The sequence below is a fragment of the Macaca fascicularis genome, chromosome 7 (assembly GCF_037993035.2).
Source record: "Macaca fascicularis isolate 582-1 chromosome 7, T2T-MFA8v1.1".
NCBI lineage: Eukaryota > Metazoa > Chordata > Mammalia > Primates > Cercopithecidae > Macaca > Macaca fascicularis.
Window position 1 is genome coordinate 75,297,457 of NC_088381.1, and position 15,344 is coordinate 75,312,800.

The 15,344-nt window shown below is 39.6% G+C and overlaps 1 protein-coding gene and 1 non-coding gene across 15 annotated transcripts in view; one reads left to right on the top strand and one right to left on the bottom strand.

Moving 5' to 3' along the window:
- Window positions 1-15,344, top strand: part of BLM (BLM RecQ like helicase) — a 107,335-nt gene that overhangs the window by 40,525 nt on the left and 51,466 nt on the right. For 5 of the 14 annotated variants that reach the window (XR_012415391.1, XR_012415388.1, XR_012415390.1 and 2 more), the window contains 7 exons: window positions 368-495; window positions 5,721-5,853; window positions 6,168-6,829; window positions 8,577-8,768; window positions 11,204-11,322; window positions 12,824-12,937; window positions 15,046-15,144. Coding sequence is in view for 7 of the 14 variants with exons in the window: in XM_015453405.4 (XP_015308891.3) it covers window positions 368-495; window positions 5,721-5,853; window positions 6,168-6,829; window positions 8,577-8,768; window positions 11,204-11,322; window positions 12,824-12,937; window positions 15,046-15,144 (1,447 nt within the window). In the remaining 7 variants the exon portion in view is untranslated. Of the gene's footprint in view, window positions 1-367; window positions 496-5,720; window positions 5,854-6,167; window positions 6,830-8,576; window positions 8,769-11,203; window positions 11,323-12,823; window positions 12,938-14,247; window positions 14,312-15,045; window positions 15,145-15,344 lie in introns of all 14 variants that reach the window. The other 9 variants (XR_012415393.1, XR_012415392.1, XR_012415394.1 and 6 more) reach the window with 4 other exon arrangements.
- Window positions 806-875, bottom strand: LOC123574820 (small nucleolar RNA SNORD18). The gene has a single exon (XR_006700003.1). It is a non-coding gene; the product is annotated as a small nucleolar RNA SNORD18 (small nucleolar RNA).

A 15,344-nucleotide genomic window follows, 5' to 3' on the forward strand; every position in this document is an offset into this window, starting at 1 on the left:
GGTGTAATTTGGGTAAAAAGAGATTGGAATGGCAGGTTTTCCAAATTGAGGGGATCAGTAGCAAAATCCCCAAAATAGGCAATGCAGGGCTTATATGAAGAATGTAAGTGGTACAGTATGATCGAAGCCTTGGGTTACTGAAAGGACATAATTGGAGATAAAGTTGAAAAGGGCTCTTGGGACCAGAGGAGGGACAACTTTGAGGACCAGCTAAAGAAGTTTTATAATTGAGGAAATTAAAAAAACTACTTCTCTTTTCTGTTATATATTGTCTGATCAGTTGTAGAAAAATATTAAGGGTTTTGAAATTATACATTTATTGGGTCTAGCCTGTAGTATGATTGGCTTAACATTTTTTTATTTGCAGTATGTTAAAGGACCTTGACACCTCTGACAGAAAAGAGGATGTTCTTAGCACATCAAAAGATCTTTTGTCAAAACCTGAGAAAATGAGTACACAGGAGCCGAATCCAGAAACCAGCACAGACTGTGACGGTACAAACAATATTTTAGACATATCATGTATTTCAACTACTACTTTTGAAAACAACGTAACACAAAGATTGTGTTTTCAACCTGTGGCTGTATGTTATAAAATGGCAGATTTGTAGTCTCTTCTAATGTTATAACCCTGTTCACTGGTTAGCCAGCATTTACCTGAAGAACTCATGAACTCATGCTCTCACAAGGGCGTTCTTTCCATATTTTGAAAACGCTACTTGTTAGAAATAATCTCTCATACTCAACTTTAAATTCTAGGAGGTTTTTACATATTTATTTATTTATTTATTTATTTAATCTTCCACAAATGAGAACTTCCACAAAATCATGTGTTTCAGAAACATGGACCACAGAACGTAATCTCATCATAATAGAGTTTTTCCCCACCTTGACTAAATATTGTTAGGTCTTTTAACTCTCCTTGCTAGAAATTGCTTTCTTGACCTTTTATCCTCCGGTTCTCCCTTGTATATACTCTGAGTCTGAGTCTGGGTCTGGGTCTTGATGTTCATTAAAGCTAAATACTTGTTTGCTTGTTTGTTTTGTTTCTAATTCATTTTTTGTTTTTTATTAAATATCTAGTGTAAACAATCGGATAGCAGTGCAAGTCTTTGACAGATGACCCTCCCCCTTCCCACCCCTGGTGTCTGCTTCTCAGAGGCACCTTCAGTCTGAAAATTTACATCCTCTTGTAGACATTTTTCTGGCATTATTTCTTTTTACTTTCTTTTTCTCTTTTTCACTCTTCCTGGAACTTCTGTGATTTGCATGTTAGACTTCCACTAATTATCTTTTCTATTTTTCGTCTCTTGATTTTCTGCTTTTTAGGATATTTCCTTGATTTTATCGTTAACTCTTCTATGGAATTTTTTAAGTTCTATCAAGGCAATTTCCGAGAGCTCTTTTTTGTTCTCTGAATATTTCTGTCATGCGTTCGAGTCTGAGGGCTGCTGGGCTTTTTTAGCGATGTCTGCATGCATGTGCAGGTCATGTGTGTAGTGTTCTCTGTTGTTTTTGTTTCCTCCAGTTTTTTTGTTGTTTATTTTGGACTCAATTTATTTTAGAGATATTCATGAAATAACTGATGTGCTAGGCGCTCTTATAAAGTGCCTTACAATATTAACTAATTCACTCATCACAATAAACTACGTCAAACTTTAACGTAATTTCTTTTCTTTTTTTTTTTTTTTTTTCCTGAGACAGAATCTCGCTGTATCACCCAGGCTGGAGTGCAGTGGCAGGATCTTGGCTCACTGCAACCTCCGCCTTCCGGGATCAAGCAATTCTCCTGCCTCAGCCTCCCGATTAGCTGGGATTGCAGATGTGTGCCATCACACCTGGCTAATTTTTTGTATTTTTAATAGAGACAGGGTTTCACCATGTTAGCCAGGATGGTCTCGATCTCCTGACCTCGTAATCCGCCTACCTTGGCCTCCCAAAGTGCTGGAATTACAGGCGTGAGCCATGGCACCCGGCCCACTTTAAGGTAGTTTCTGTTATCCCCATTTAACAGATAATGAAACTAAGGTACAGGAGCATTAAATAATTACACACTGTCATAGAATTAGCCGCAGAGCTAGGATCTGAACACAGCAGTCTTGAGGCTTTGAGTTTTCATTAATAACAACTGCATTATACTGTCTCTGTATCATTAAGTTTCACTAATAAAATGGTTAGCCAGAACAGGGGCAAGGACAGAGTTCTCCAGCATGTCAGTAGAGGCTTCCCTCTTGGCTTACATCAGTCCATTCATTACCACTTCTTGTTCAGCTAGTTACATATCTGTCTTCAGACCACGTTTCTGTTCTTTATCCATGGAGACACAAAAGACTTGGCCATGTGACTCCAAAAAGTTTGAGGTGTGAGGCAGCAAGAGGAATGGGTGGGACATTGACTCTAGAGTGCTACAGACCTGTGATAGAAACCTGTCTCCTCCTGCTCTTGGCTGTGTGACTATGGCAAATAGTTAAACTTCTCTGGACTTCAGTTTTTTTCTTCTATAAAATGAGGAGAATGATATCTACCTTGCTGGGTAGTTGTCAGGATTCAAGGTAAAGTGCCTAGTACACTGCAGGCCTTTCATAAATGATAGCTATTGTTATCTGCCAGTCTAGTAATCCTTATAAAGAAGGAAATACGTTAAGATGGGTGGTTTGTCTTTCTGACTCTATAATTGTTTCTTCCCCCTTAGAGCTCACAAAGCAGCTATTTGATAACAGACTCTAGAATTTTGCTTTGAATTTACATCAAATCCCCAGCCTGTAGTTTTTGTCAATCACTTTCAAATTTTTTGAAAATTAGACCAATGTTTGTCCTCACTTTCCATTATTTATCTTATTCACTAGATGCCTCACACACGTGTCAGTGACAGGGGCTCTGAGATCCTGTTTGCAGGTTTCCTTTGTACTCTGAGGTATAATCTGTCTAGACAAGGAGTCTTGAGCTAGTTTCTGATAGCTAGGTACTCTCTTTTATCTCCCTCTGAGCCTGTCTTGGCTTTCAGTTCCATCAGACCATTGTGTATTCTCTTTCCAATCAGATGCTTGTTTTTCTTGCAGAGAAAACAGAAGTAACATAGGAATTCAGCAATTCCAGTTTTACGTCTCACACCTCACATTTCTCTCAGTCACCAGCAGAAGTCCAAATTTCTCAGGCCATTCTTGTGCAGATGCCCTTCCCCACCCTGCCATCTTCACTCCCTGTTCTGTCCTCACTGCCTGTCCTTCCTGGCTTGTAAACCATTTAACTGACTGCTCCATCAACAACTTCCCGGTAGCCTCATCGTCTTCTCTGATCATTTTCTTCCCCTTCTTTCTCTAATCATTTTCTGAGAATATACAGTTTCCCCTGCAGCCCACCTAAACTGTTTTTTTCTCCTGCAGACTTTAGGCCTGAGAGGTGGCACAGGCATCTGTTGTCCTTGCTTCCTGTTGCCTTTTTTTTTTTTTTCTTTTCTTCATTTTTTTTTTTTTTTCTTGCTCTGTCACCCAGGCTGGAGTGCACTGGTGCAATCTCTGCTCACTGCAACCTCCGCCTCCCAGGTTCAAGTGATTCTCCTGCCTCAGTCTCCTGAATAGCTGGGACTACAGGCATACGCCATCATGCCCAACTTTTTTGTATTTTTATTAGAGACAGGATTTCACCACGTTGGCCAGGCTGGTGTCGAACTCCTGACCTCAGGTGATCCTCCAGCCTTAGCCTCCCAAAGTGCTGGGATTACAGGCGTGAGCCACCATGCCCAGCCACAGTTGAGATTTTAGATGAAGGAAAGGGCCGGCACGGTGGCTCACACCTATAATCCCACCACTTTGGGAGGCGAGCTGGGTGGATCATTTGAGGTCAGGAGTTCGAGACCAGCCTGGCCAACGTGGCAAAACCCCATGCTTAATAAAAATACAAAAAAGCCGAGCGTGGTAGCGTGTGCTTGTAGTCCCAGGCACTCAGGAGGCTGAGGCAGGAGAATCGCTTGAACCTGGGAGATGGAGGTTGCAGTGAGCCGACATTGCACCACTGCACTCCAGCCTGGAAGACAGAGCAAGAATCTGTCTCATAAAATAAAATAAAACCTCAACTGCTTTGAAATTCTATTTATTAGTTATGGCTTAATTTTTAAAATGGGAGTGGGCTGGCAGGATTCAGTTGTTCCAACATCGTATCAGGAGTTGCTCTCTCTCTCACTTTCCTTCTCTCTCCTCTCTTCTGTCCCATCTCTCTGGGTCAAGCCTCCATTTCTTTCTATCTGCTTTCTACTTTTCCTTTGTATCAATCTTATTTGAAATCTGTCTTTCTTTATAAGGTGACAGAAATGGCCACCAGAATCATATTAAACTTGGAAAAAGAGAGGTACTTTTTCCCAGTCAGTCCTAAGTATTTCCAGAGTTAATTTTCACTGGGCTGCCTTATGTCAGATGCCTACTGAGGGAGTGGGAAGGGTAGGTCTAATAGGAAATCTCGGTGCTATACTGTTACCATTAAAGGGAAGCCTGGATTCCAGGCCGATCAAAACAATGGGTAGGGCTCTTGCCTGTCCAACGCTTAGCAGTACACTTTGTGTTGGCACAGTGAGCTTTGCACATGAAGTTAGTTTAAAAAAAAAAAATCATAGCTAACTGATAAACCTTTGGTCCAGCCAATGACCTTGCTTACCCCGAGAAATGTTTATTAAATATTATTAAATTAAATGAAAACAGTTATGAGCTCTTATGATAAAGCATAGAGACAACCTAATTTCAAGTTAATTCACAGGAAGATAATAGGACAATATATGGTTGTTTATGATCTTGTTTTTACACTGCTTCACATTTTACATATGTGGCTTTCAAAATCTTAAGACTTGACTGGGCACAGTGGCTCACACCTGTAATCCCAGCACTTTAGGAGGCCAAGGTGGGAGGATCACTTGAGCCCAGGAGTTTGAGACCAGCCCGGACAACATGGCAAGACCCTGTCTCTACAAAAAATAATTAATTTAAAAAAAAAAAACAAAAAAGATGTGTTGTGTTGCTGGGCACAGTGGCATACGCCTGTAGTCTCAGCTACTTGGGAGGCTGAGGCAGGAGGATTTCTTGAGCCCAAGAGTTTAAGGGTTCAGTGAGCAGTGATTGCACCACTGCAGTTTAACCTGGGCAACAGAGCCAGACCCACTTTCTTTCTTTCTTTTTTTCATTTATTTATTTTTTTTTGAGACAAAATCTTACTCTTGTCCCCCAGGCTGGAGTGCAGTGGCACGATCTCAGCTCACTGCAACCTCTACCTCCCAGGTTCAAGCGATTCTCTTGCCTCAGCCTTGCAAGTAGCTGGGATTACAGGCACGCACCACCATGCCCGGCTAATTTTCTTATTATTAGTAAAGACGGGGTTTCACCACGTTGGCCAGGCTGGTCTCGAACTCCTGACCTCAGGTGATACACCTGCCTCAGCCTCCCAAAGTGCTGGGATTACAGGCGTGAGCCACCATGCCCGGCCCATGCTATTTAAAAAAAAAAAAAAAAAAAAAAATCAAGATCTTAAGACTTTTTTTTTTTTCCTTCATTTTAGTGACAGGGTCTCACTGTGTTGTGCAAGCTGGTCTTGAACTCCTGGACTTAAGCAATCCTCCTGCCTTGGCCTCCCCAAAGTGCTGGGATTAGTCATGAGCCACCACGCCTAGCCAAGGCATTTTGTTTTTTGTTTTTTGTTTTTTTTCAAAGAAAAATATTAACAACATAATTACTTTATAGCTAGACAGATAAATTTACAGCAGCAGCTTATTCACGTGATGGACCACATCTGTAAATTAATTGATACTATTCCTGCTGATAAACTGAAACTTTTGGATTGTGGGAACGAACTGCTTCAGCAGCGGAACATAAGGTATCTTGATTTTCCTCCTTCTGGAATATATCCGATTATATTTTTACCACTCTTAAGTAAAAAAATGGACAAGGCAAAATGTTCAGGCTTTCTGGACTGGAAATGGCATAAAGATGCTCATCATGCAACTATTTTTTAAATTCATTTACTTTTCAAACTACTCCTTTACCATTCGTATTCATATTTTTAAGTTAGAAAAAAATGAATGTATTTTGCTACAATTTCTATTTGGTATGAAAACTAAAGATTTGCTTTTGTGGCCTACCAGAGTAAACTACTTATATTTAATACGTTGTTCTGTTTTCTCTCTTCAGAAGGAAACTTCTAACAGAAGTAGATTTTAATAAAAGTGATGCCAGTCTTCTTGGCTCCGTGTGGAGATGCAGGCCTGATTCACTTGATGGCCCTGTGGAGGGTGATTCCTGCTCTGCAGGGAATTCTATGAAGGAGTTAAATTTTTCACACCTTCCCTCAAATTCTGTTTCCCCTGGAGACTATTTACTGACTACCACCCTAGGAAAGACAGGATTCTCAGCTACCAGGGAGAATCTTTTTGAAAGGCCTTCATTCAATACCCCTTTACAGAAGTCCTTTGTAAGTAGCAACTGGGCTGAAACACCAAGACTAGGAAAAAAAAATGAAAGCTCTTATTTCCCAGGAAATGTTCTCACAAGCACTGCTGTGAAAGATCAAAATAAACATACTGCTTCAATAAATGACTTAGAAAGAGAAACCCAGCCTTCGTATGATATTGATAATTTTGACATAGATGACTTTGATGATGATGATGACTGGGAAAACATAATGCATAATTTAGCAGCCAGCAAATCTTCCACAGCTGCCTATCAACCCATCAAGGAAGGTCCGCCAATTAAATCAGTATCGGAAAGACTTTCTTCAGCCAAGACAAACTGTCTTCCAGTGGCATCTACTGCTCAAAATATAAACTTCTCGGAGTCAATTCAGAATTACACTGGTAAGTTTAAAATAAATTGAATGCTTATATGAAAACAAAACTGTCCCAAAATAGGAATTATATAAGAAAAACCATAGCAAATCATGATTGCCTGAAAACCACATTGTTGCTATGCAAATTTCTACTGACGATATGAATTACAAATCACAATTTCAAAAGCAAGTTGCTCGTTTGTCTCTATAGCAGCTGTAGTTTTATAAAATGTGTAATTATAACCTATTGTAGTAGGGCTCTAAAGTCATTACAAATGTGCTTTGCCTTTGAATTAACATTTTTTAGTTCCTAAAACAATAAAATCATGAGGGCCCAGCTTTTAATGATTTTGGGATGAGCAAAAGCAAAAATGAATTCGCATGCTAAAAATGTACTTTAGAATTCTGTACTGATGAGAATCAATTAATACAAAGTAGGGAAGCATGTTTTATGTCTTAAAATGTTAAAATATAGGGCAGTCTAAAAAGGATGTGAAGTCAGAAGTGTCTTACATCAGTCAAACTACTTCTTTGGGCCTATGTGCTCACTACATGCCATGTGCTATGCTGGGCACTGGTCATTTAAAGATGAATAACAAATACTAAGTAGTTCCTGCCCTCCTGAGCTCACAGCTTAGTGAGAGAGAAGTTTTGAGAGGAATGAAATTAGCCACTATTAAGGCTCCAGAGAAAAGCCAAAAATAATTTTAAAACCTTTTACATCAACTATATAAAGTTATCAAAAGTATTTTTTAGCTGAAAAAAGTTTATAAGGTACAGCCCTCCCTATTTTTGTCATTGATGACTTAATACCATGGAGGTTGTTCTTACAGTTACGCTGCTGACCTTTAAAACAACCATTAATGGATTTATTTTTGTATCATGTTAGAATGTGTCATACTTGATATTTGCAATTATCTTGAGACAGTTGAGTGTTGGGGTTAGCGTAACTGCCAGAGCTGAGTGAGTACCTCTTGTTCTCTGTGCTGAACCGGAGTTGCGACAGCCAGGCTGCAGAGCAGGGGCGCATGTGAGAGGTGTTATGAAAGAAGAGCCTGAGGAAGCTCAGATGACTCTAAGGTTTCAGACGCTGATGACTGGGAAAACTGTGACAACAGTAACACAAACAGGGGAGTCAGGAGGCAGAGTCAGTTTTGGAGAAAAGCTGAGAAGGGCTATTTTAAGACTAGAGGTTAAAGTGCTGGTAAGTCATTCAGGTACCAATGCCTTGCAGACAACGGGAGCTGTGCGCAGGACTGGAACTTAGGAGGGTGTCATTTGGGTCTTAAGAGAGGTGTAGACATTTGCTGCACACAGGTCATGTGTGCAGCTAAGTGACTAAGCTATGATGTGACTAAGATCATAGGACTAGGAAAGCTCCAAAAAAGAATGTCTACAGAGCCCAGTCCCAAATATCTGAAAGACTCCCCTGTTTATGAGGCAGATGGAGGAAGTAGAGCCAGGAAAGGGAATTTAAAGTGAGTAGAAAACCATGATTGTCTTGATGATCGTGGTTGGAGGAAGGGAGAAGAGGAAGGAAGGAATAAAAGTGTAGTGGTAGGTGCTGTAGAAAAAGTCAAGGAAATACTTGATTTGGGCCTTTGGCAAGTCTTTGGTGGCTTTGAGACTTGTAGGGAAGGAAAGCCGGTAAACAGTTTAGGAACTGTGCTGTAGGGAAACGTGTGCCACTGATTCTGCAGGCCAAGGGAAATGCTAAAGCTGTACTTTCACTGTATTCATGCACTGATTTTTCTTAATGTTGATTATTTTCCTAGACAAGTCAGCACAAAATTTAGCATCCAGAAATCTGAAACATGAACGTTTCCAAAGTCTTAGTTTTCCTCATACAAAGGAAATGATGAAGATTTTTCATAAAAAATTTGGCCTGCATAATTTTAGAACTAATCAGCTAGAGGCGATCAATGCTGCACTGCTTGGTGAAGACTGTTTTATCCTGATGCCGACTGGTATGTATTTTTAGAAGTGAATTGGCAGGAATCCATTGGCAGATGTTAAATGAAGGCTCTTTAATAGAAATAAAAAGACCACCTACACACTATTTCTATCATTTAGGGACCTCTTAAACCTCCCATACCGTAGTAAGAAAGTATATTACTTTATATCCTCTGGTCTGGTTGTTGACATGATGAAGTTTATAGCCCTGTAAAATTTTCTTTTTTTTTTTTTTGGGTGGAGAGGGGATGGAGTCTCGCTCTGTTGCCCAGGCTGGAGTGCAGTGGCGTGATGCCTGCTCACTGCAAGCTCTGCCTCCTGGGTTCACGCCATTCTCCTGCCTCAGCCTCCAGAGAAGCTGGGACTACAGGCGTGTGCCACCATGCCCGGCTAATTTTTTGTATTTTTAGTAGAGACGGGGTTTCACCGAGTTAGCCAGGGTGGTCTCGATCTCCTGACCTCGTGATCCGCCCGCCTCGGCCTCCCAAAGTGCTGGGATTACAGGCATGAGCCACTGCGCCCGGCCTCCTGTAAGATTTTCAACTTGAAGCTCATTGTGTTGAACTGATCTAGAATTTTTCATTGGGAATTTTTCTTTTTTCTAGTCTAAACAATTTTGGAAATCAAACAGAAAAATCACTGTCAGAGACCATGACCATTTCTGGCAGTCTATTTGCAACAATCTAGTGTTGCATAGTGGTTAAATCATGTATGCATACGTGCATAGTGGTCCATCAGCTGTGGACCAAAGGCCTGAACTTAAAGAACAGCTCTGCTGCTCAAAGCAGTGTGGCCACGTGCAAGGCACGTGGACCCGTTTTCTCATGTGTGCAATGGTGATAGCAGTGAAGTACCTGGTTCACAGAATGGCATGAGGATTAAATGAAAGTCATTTAGCACAATATTGTGTTGGCGCCACTTTAAAGAGTCTAGGACATTCATTGTGCTGTTAAAGCTTATGATAGCTGTTCAATGATTTATAGTCATTCACATGAGAATATTAAATAAACAGGGCAGAGCGCATGGAGAATTTGCAGTTTCAGTACCTACGTATCTAGACCTCCCTCTGTCTATCACTTGACTTGTGACCTTTAGCAAGTTAGCTAGTGCTGTCATTATTGTATAACGTTGACTGGGCATCTGAACTTTTTCAGCCTGGTTTTTAGATTCAGATAGCCTTGGCTTAATAATCAGCATTTCAATTTTTATTAATTTATTAATCACTCTGTGCTTCCTTTCAACCCTATTTTGGTGTTCCAGAACTCTAAAGCTGGAAAAAACCTTGGCGATGATCTAATCCGTTGATTTTTTTTCAGGGCTTTCCATTGTCCTTTAGGGTTTCAAGAGGGCATTTTTAAGGTCCTTCTACCCCAATTTCAACAACTTGAGATATATACATATAAAAAATATCATTATGTATACTATGTATATTGTATTATAGATAATATGTCTATTATATGTAATTATAATATAGATATAGTATGTGTGTATAAATATTCCAAGTAAGGTTTAGTTTTATTTATTGTTTTTGAGATAGGTTCTCTTGGTCTGTCACCCATGCTGGAATACAGTGGTGCTGTCATAGCTCACAGCAGCTTCAACTGGGTTCAAACAATCCCCCCCACCTAAGCCTCCCAAGAAGCTGGGACTATAGGCATGTGCCACCACACCTGGCTAATTTTTAAATTTTTTGTAGAGATGAGATCTCACTGTGTTGCCCAAGCTGATCTCAAATTCCCTGGGCTCAAGCAGTCCACCTGCCTCAGGTTCCCAAAGTGATGGGATTTATAAATAATAAAAATAAATAAACATTATATAGAAAGTAATTATTTTAATCCTAGCATCATTTTTAGAGACTCTTCTACTACTAGATATAAAAAGTTTACTGTATTCCATTACATTTTAAGTTTCCTGCCCTAATTCTTGCCTTTGCTATTATATATGTCTATGTAAGATGTCCTAGGCACAGTGGCTCTTGCCTGTAATCCCAGCACTTTGGGAGTCCAAGGAAGGTGGATTACCTGAGGTCAGGAGTTCAAGACCAGCCTGGCCAACATGGTGAAACCCATCTCTACTGAAAATACAAAAACTAGCAGGGTGTGGTGGTGGGCGCTTATAGTCCTAGCTACTGGGGAGGGTGAGGCATGACAATTGCTTGAACCTGGGAGGTGGAGGTTGTAGTGAGCTCAGGTGGCACCACTGCACTCCAGCCTGGGCAACAGAACGAGACTCTGTCTCAAAAAAAAAAAAAAAAAAAACACTTTTTTTTTAAAAATCATTTTTAAATTGTCTAAATGTAATAGTTGGAGTCATTTGAGTGTGGCAAATTGTTGACACCAGGGACAATATGCCTTGGTGTCCTATTAAAGATATGATTTCTTTTGTAACTTTTACATTCATGCTCTCAAGACAGAACCTGACAGATATTTTTTTATTGTTTCTCTTTCAGGAGGTGGTAAGAGTTTGTGTTACCAGCTCCCCGCGTGTGTTTCTCTTGGGGTCACTATTGTCATTTCTCCCTTGAGATCACTAATAGTAGATCAAGTCCAAAAGCTGACTTCCTTGGATGTAAGTTGTAAAAATACTAATAAAAACATGCCTTAGAAACAATTAAATTTCAGTCCTCTGGATAACCTTTTTATTAAATAGTTCGTAATTTGTAAAAATAAAGCACAGCAATTAAATTAAGTTGTGCAGTTAAACAGAAGTCTGAAAATTTGATACAGATAACCTGTAGTTCAATCTCATTTTATTCTACAAGAATGTATTTTAGTAAGAACTTTTAACCAATGCTATTTTTTGCTGATGTAATTTTTTTTTAACTAATAGAAAATCATTTCTTTTTTCAGTACTGCCAGGTCAGCGTAGTTCTCTTTCCCTTATATCTTAAAATGCATACACACATGCATGCCTGCACACATACGTCTTTTTTCCTCATGGCTGAGTTTAAGGAAGTAAATGAATGCACTCTACCTAACTCTTCACAATGTTGGTGGGGGTGGTGGCTCACGCCTGTAATCCCAGTGACTTGGAAGGCTAAGGTGGGAGGATTGCTTGAGGCCAAGAATTCAAGATCAGCCTGGGCAACACAGCAAGACTTTTTCTACAGAAAAATAAAATAAGCTGGACATGGTGGTGAACACCTGTGGTCCCAGCTACTTAGGAAGCTGAGGGTCACTTGAGCCCAGGAGTTTGAGGCTGCAGTGAGTCATGATCATGCCACTACAATCTAGCCTTGGTGAAAGCAAGACCCCAACTCAGTCTTCACATTGTGATTAAAAAGAACTGTTTTAGGAGTTAAAGTAACCACTCCTTGATAAGACCACTAGTTTGGTTTGCTTCCAAAGAATGTCTTAGTGCAGTGATGGTAGCCATTATTCAACCATTTGTGATATTATGGCCCCTTCCTTGTCATTAATCTTTAAAACCCTGAAATACATTTATCTTAAAAAAAAAAAAAAAAAGACACCATACAGTAGGATTGGAATATCTTGTATACCAAATTCATATTTATCTTGTTTACAAAGATGAAAAATAAAGCAAGAAAAGGAAATAAACAATGAGAAGACCATTTTGTGTTATGCTTTTTTTTTTTTTTTTTTTAAAGACAGAGTCTTGTTTTGTCGCCCAGGCTGGAGTGCAGTGGTGCAACCTTGGCTCACTGCAACCTCTGCCTCCCAAGCTCAAGCAATTTTCCTGCCTCAGCCTCCTGAGTAGCTGGGATTACAGACACCCAGCACCACGCCAGGCTAATTTTTGTATTTTCAGTAGAGATGGGGTTTCTCCGTGTTGGCCACACTAGTCTCGAACTCCTGACCCCATGTGATTCACCTGCCTCAGCCTCCCAAAGTGCGGAAATTACAGGTGTGAGCCACCACGCCCTGCCTGAGTTACACTTAATAAGGGTTTTTAAAAAATGTATGTACTTACATACTTGTTATATTGAGATATGTATTTCCTTTGATAGATTTGATATGTGACTAATAAAGTATTTATAAAACCTAAAAACAAATGTAATTTTGTCAGGTTAATGTATGAAATTGAAATTGTTTACTACTTTTATACTTAGATTCCAGCTACATATCTGACAGGTGATAAGACTGACTCAGAAGCTACAAATATTTACCTCCAGTTATCCAAAAAAGACCCAATCATAAAACTTCTGTATGTCACTCCAGAAAAGGTTTGTATTTATATCATTATTTTAAAATATATTAAAGACCACTAGAATACATATATTTTTAAAATTTTAACAAAATTTTTTATATGTAGTGCAAAGAATTTTTGTATAACTTTCATCCAGAAACCCTAAATGGTAGCATTTTACTATAATTGCTTTGTTATTCTCTCTCTGCATATATTTTCCTGAAACATTTGATTGAAAATTGCAGACATGGTATCCTTTTAAACCCTAAGTACTTCACTGTGCATTTCCTAAAAACAAAGTATTCTCTTATATAACCTCAGTATAATGATCAAAATTAGGAGATGTATATTGATGCAGTACTATTACTTAATCTGTAAACCTTATTCCGGTTTCACTAGTTGTCCCAATCATGTCCTTTATAGCAAAAGAAAATCCCAGATCTTGCATGCATGCAGTTGTCCTCTGTAATCTTGTAAACAGTTTCTCTCTCTTAATGTCTTTAATGATTTTGACATTTTTGAAGGCCAGTCGTTTTGAGAACTATCCCTCAATTTGAGTTTATCTTGCTTCCTCCTGCTTAGATTCCTGTTACTCCTTGAATATCACAGAAACGGTGATATGTTCTCATGCTCACTGTCAGGAGGCACTTGATGTCGATTCGTCCCATTACTGACAATGTTAGTTAACTGATCGCTTGGTTATGGTAGTGTCTGATAGACTTCTCTGCTACAAAGTTATCCTTTCTTTTCGGCCTTTGTAATTAGTAGATATCCTGTTGTGGGATGCTTTGAGACTATGTAAATACCATTAGTGATCAGAATTTTACCCACAACTTTTAGCATCCATTGATGATTCTTCCTCAAATCAATTATTACTATAATAGATATAAAATTATTTTTTAAATGTAGTTGGCGTTTTGCTGTAAAAAGAGTTTTCCCGTTGATTACACTTTTTTTTTTTTTTTTTTTTTTTTTTTGGAGGTGAAGTCTTACTCTGTCACCCAGGCTGGAGTGCAGTGGCGCAATCTCAGCTTACTGCAACCTGTGTTCAAGCAATTGTCCTGCCTCTGCCTCCCAAGTAGCTAGGACTACAGGTGCGTGCCACGACACCTGGCTAATTTTTGTAGTTTTAGTAGAGATGGGGTTTTGCCATGTTGGCCAGGCTGGTCTGGAACTCCTGACCTTAAGTAATACACCCGCCTCGGCCTCCCAAAGTACTAGGATTACAAGCGTGAGCCACTGTGCCCAGCCCACATATTTATTGATACAGCATGAACTCATGACTTCTTAATTTATTCAGTGAGTTACAATCAATTATCAAGTATTTTGATGTTCTAATTGTCCTAGATGTGACCAGTGAGACATCTCTATCAAGCTGGCTTCTCTGTCCTTTTGACATGTCCGTCAAGATGTGAGTGCTACATGTGCTCGTTGCTACTGAGATGTCCTTGCTTCTAGGCCCTGTTATGAAGAGAGCTATAAAATATATAATTTCTTCCCCAGCCAACATGCATCCATATAACCCAGATATGGAACCGTGTTGCCAGTGTAAATGTGTGGTGGCCCTCAGATGTCTTGAAGCAGACAAAAGTTTTAGAACCACTAACCTGCTAAATAAGCTGTTTGCTTAATGTTGGTGAACATTCTAAAATGTGATCTGCTATTTTCTGTTACTTCTGCTGTTCTCTTCATAGATTGAAATAAGAACCAATTTTATATGGAGGTGTTTTTTTTGTTTGTTTTGTTTTTTCTTGAGACCGAGTTTTGCTGCTGTTGCCCAGGCTGGAGTGCAGTGGCGTGATCTCGGCTCACTGCAACCTCTGCCTCCTGGGTTCAAGCAATTCTCCTGCCTCAGCCTTCCTGAGTAGCTGAGGTTACAGGCATGCACCACCACGCTCGGCTAATTTTGTATTTTTAGTAGAGACGGGGTTTCCCCATGTTGGTCAGGCTGGTCACAAACTCGCGACCTCAGATGACCCGCCTGCCTCAGCCTCCCAAAGTGCTGGGATTACAGGCGTGAGCCATCGCACCCGGCCTTATATGGAGGTTTTAATACAGCTTAAGTTGTAATGGAATTCGAAGACAACAGAATCATAAGGTGATGTGTTTCAGTGTTTTTAAATGTCTAATATATTTCTGGCCTAGATCTGTGCAAGTAACAGACTCATTTCTACGCTGGAGAATCTCTATGAGAGGAAGCTCTTGGCACGTTTTGTTATTGATGAAGCACATTGTGTCAGTCAGGTAAATATTGTTTTTTATATCCGGAAATACCAATAAATACATACTACCAACAATATATGTATTTTCAATACTGAAGAAAAACCCACGTTGAGTGAACTAGTCTGCTATTTTACTGAAGAATAAGGTGGTTCTTAATATATTGAGCAGTGTTGGCTTTTTATAGAGGGAAGCTCCAAATAGTCTGAAAAGCATTTTTTTTT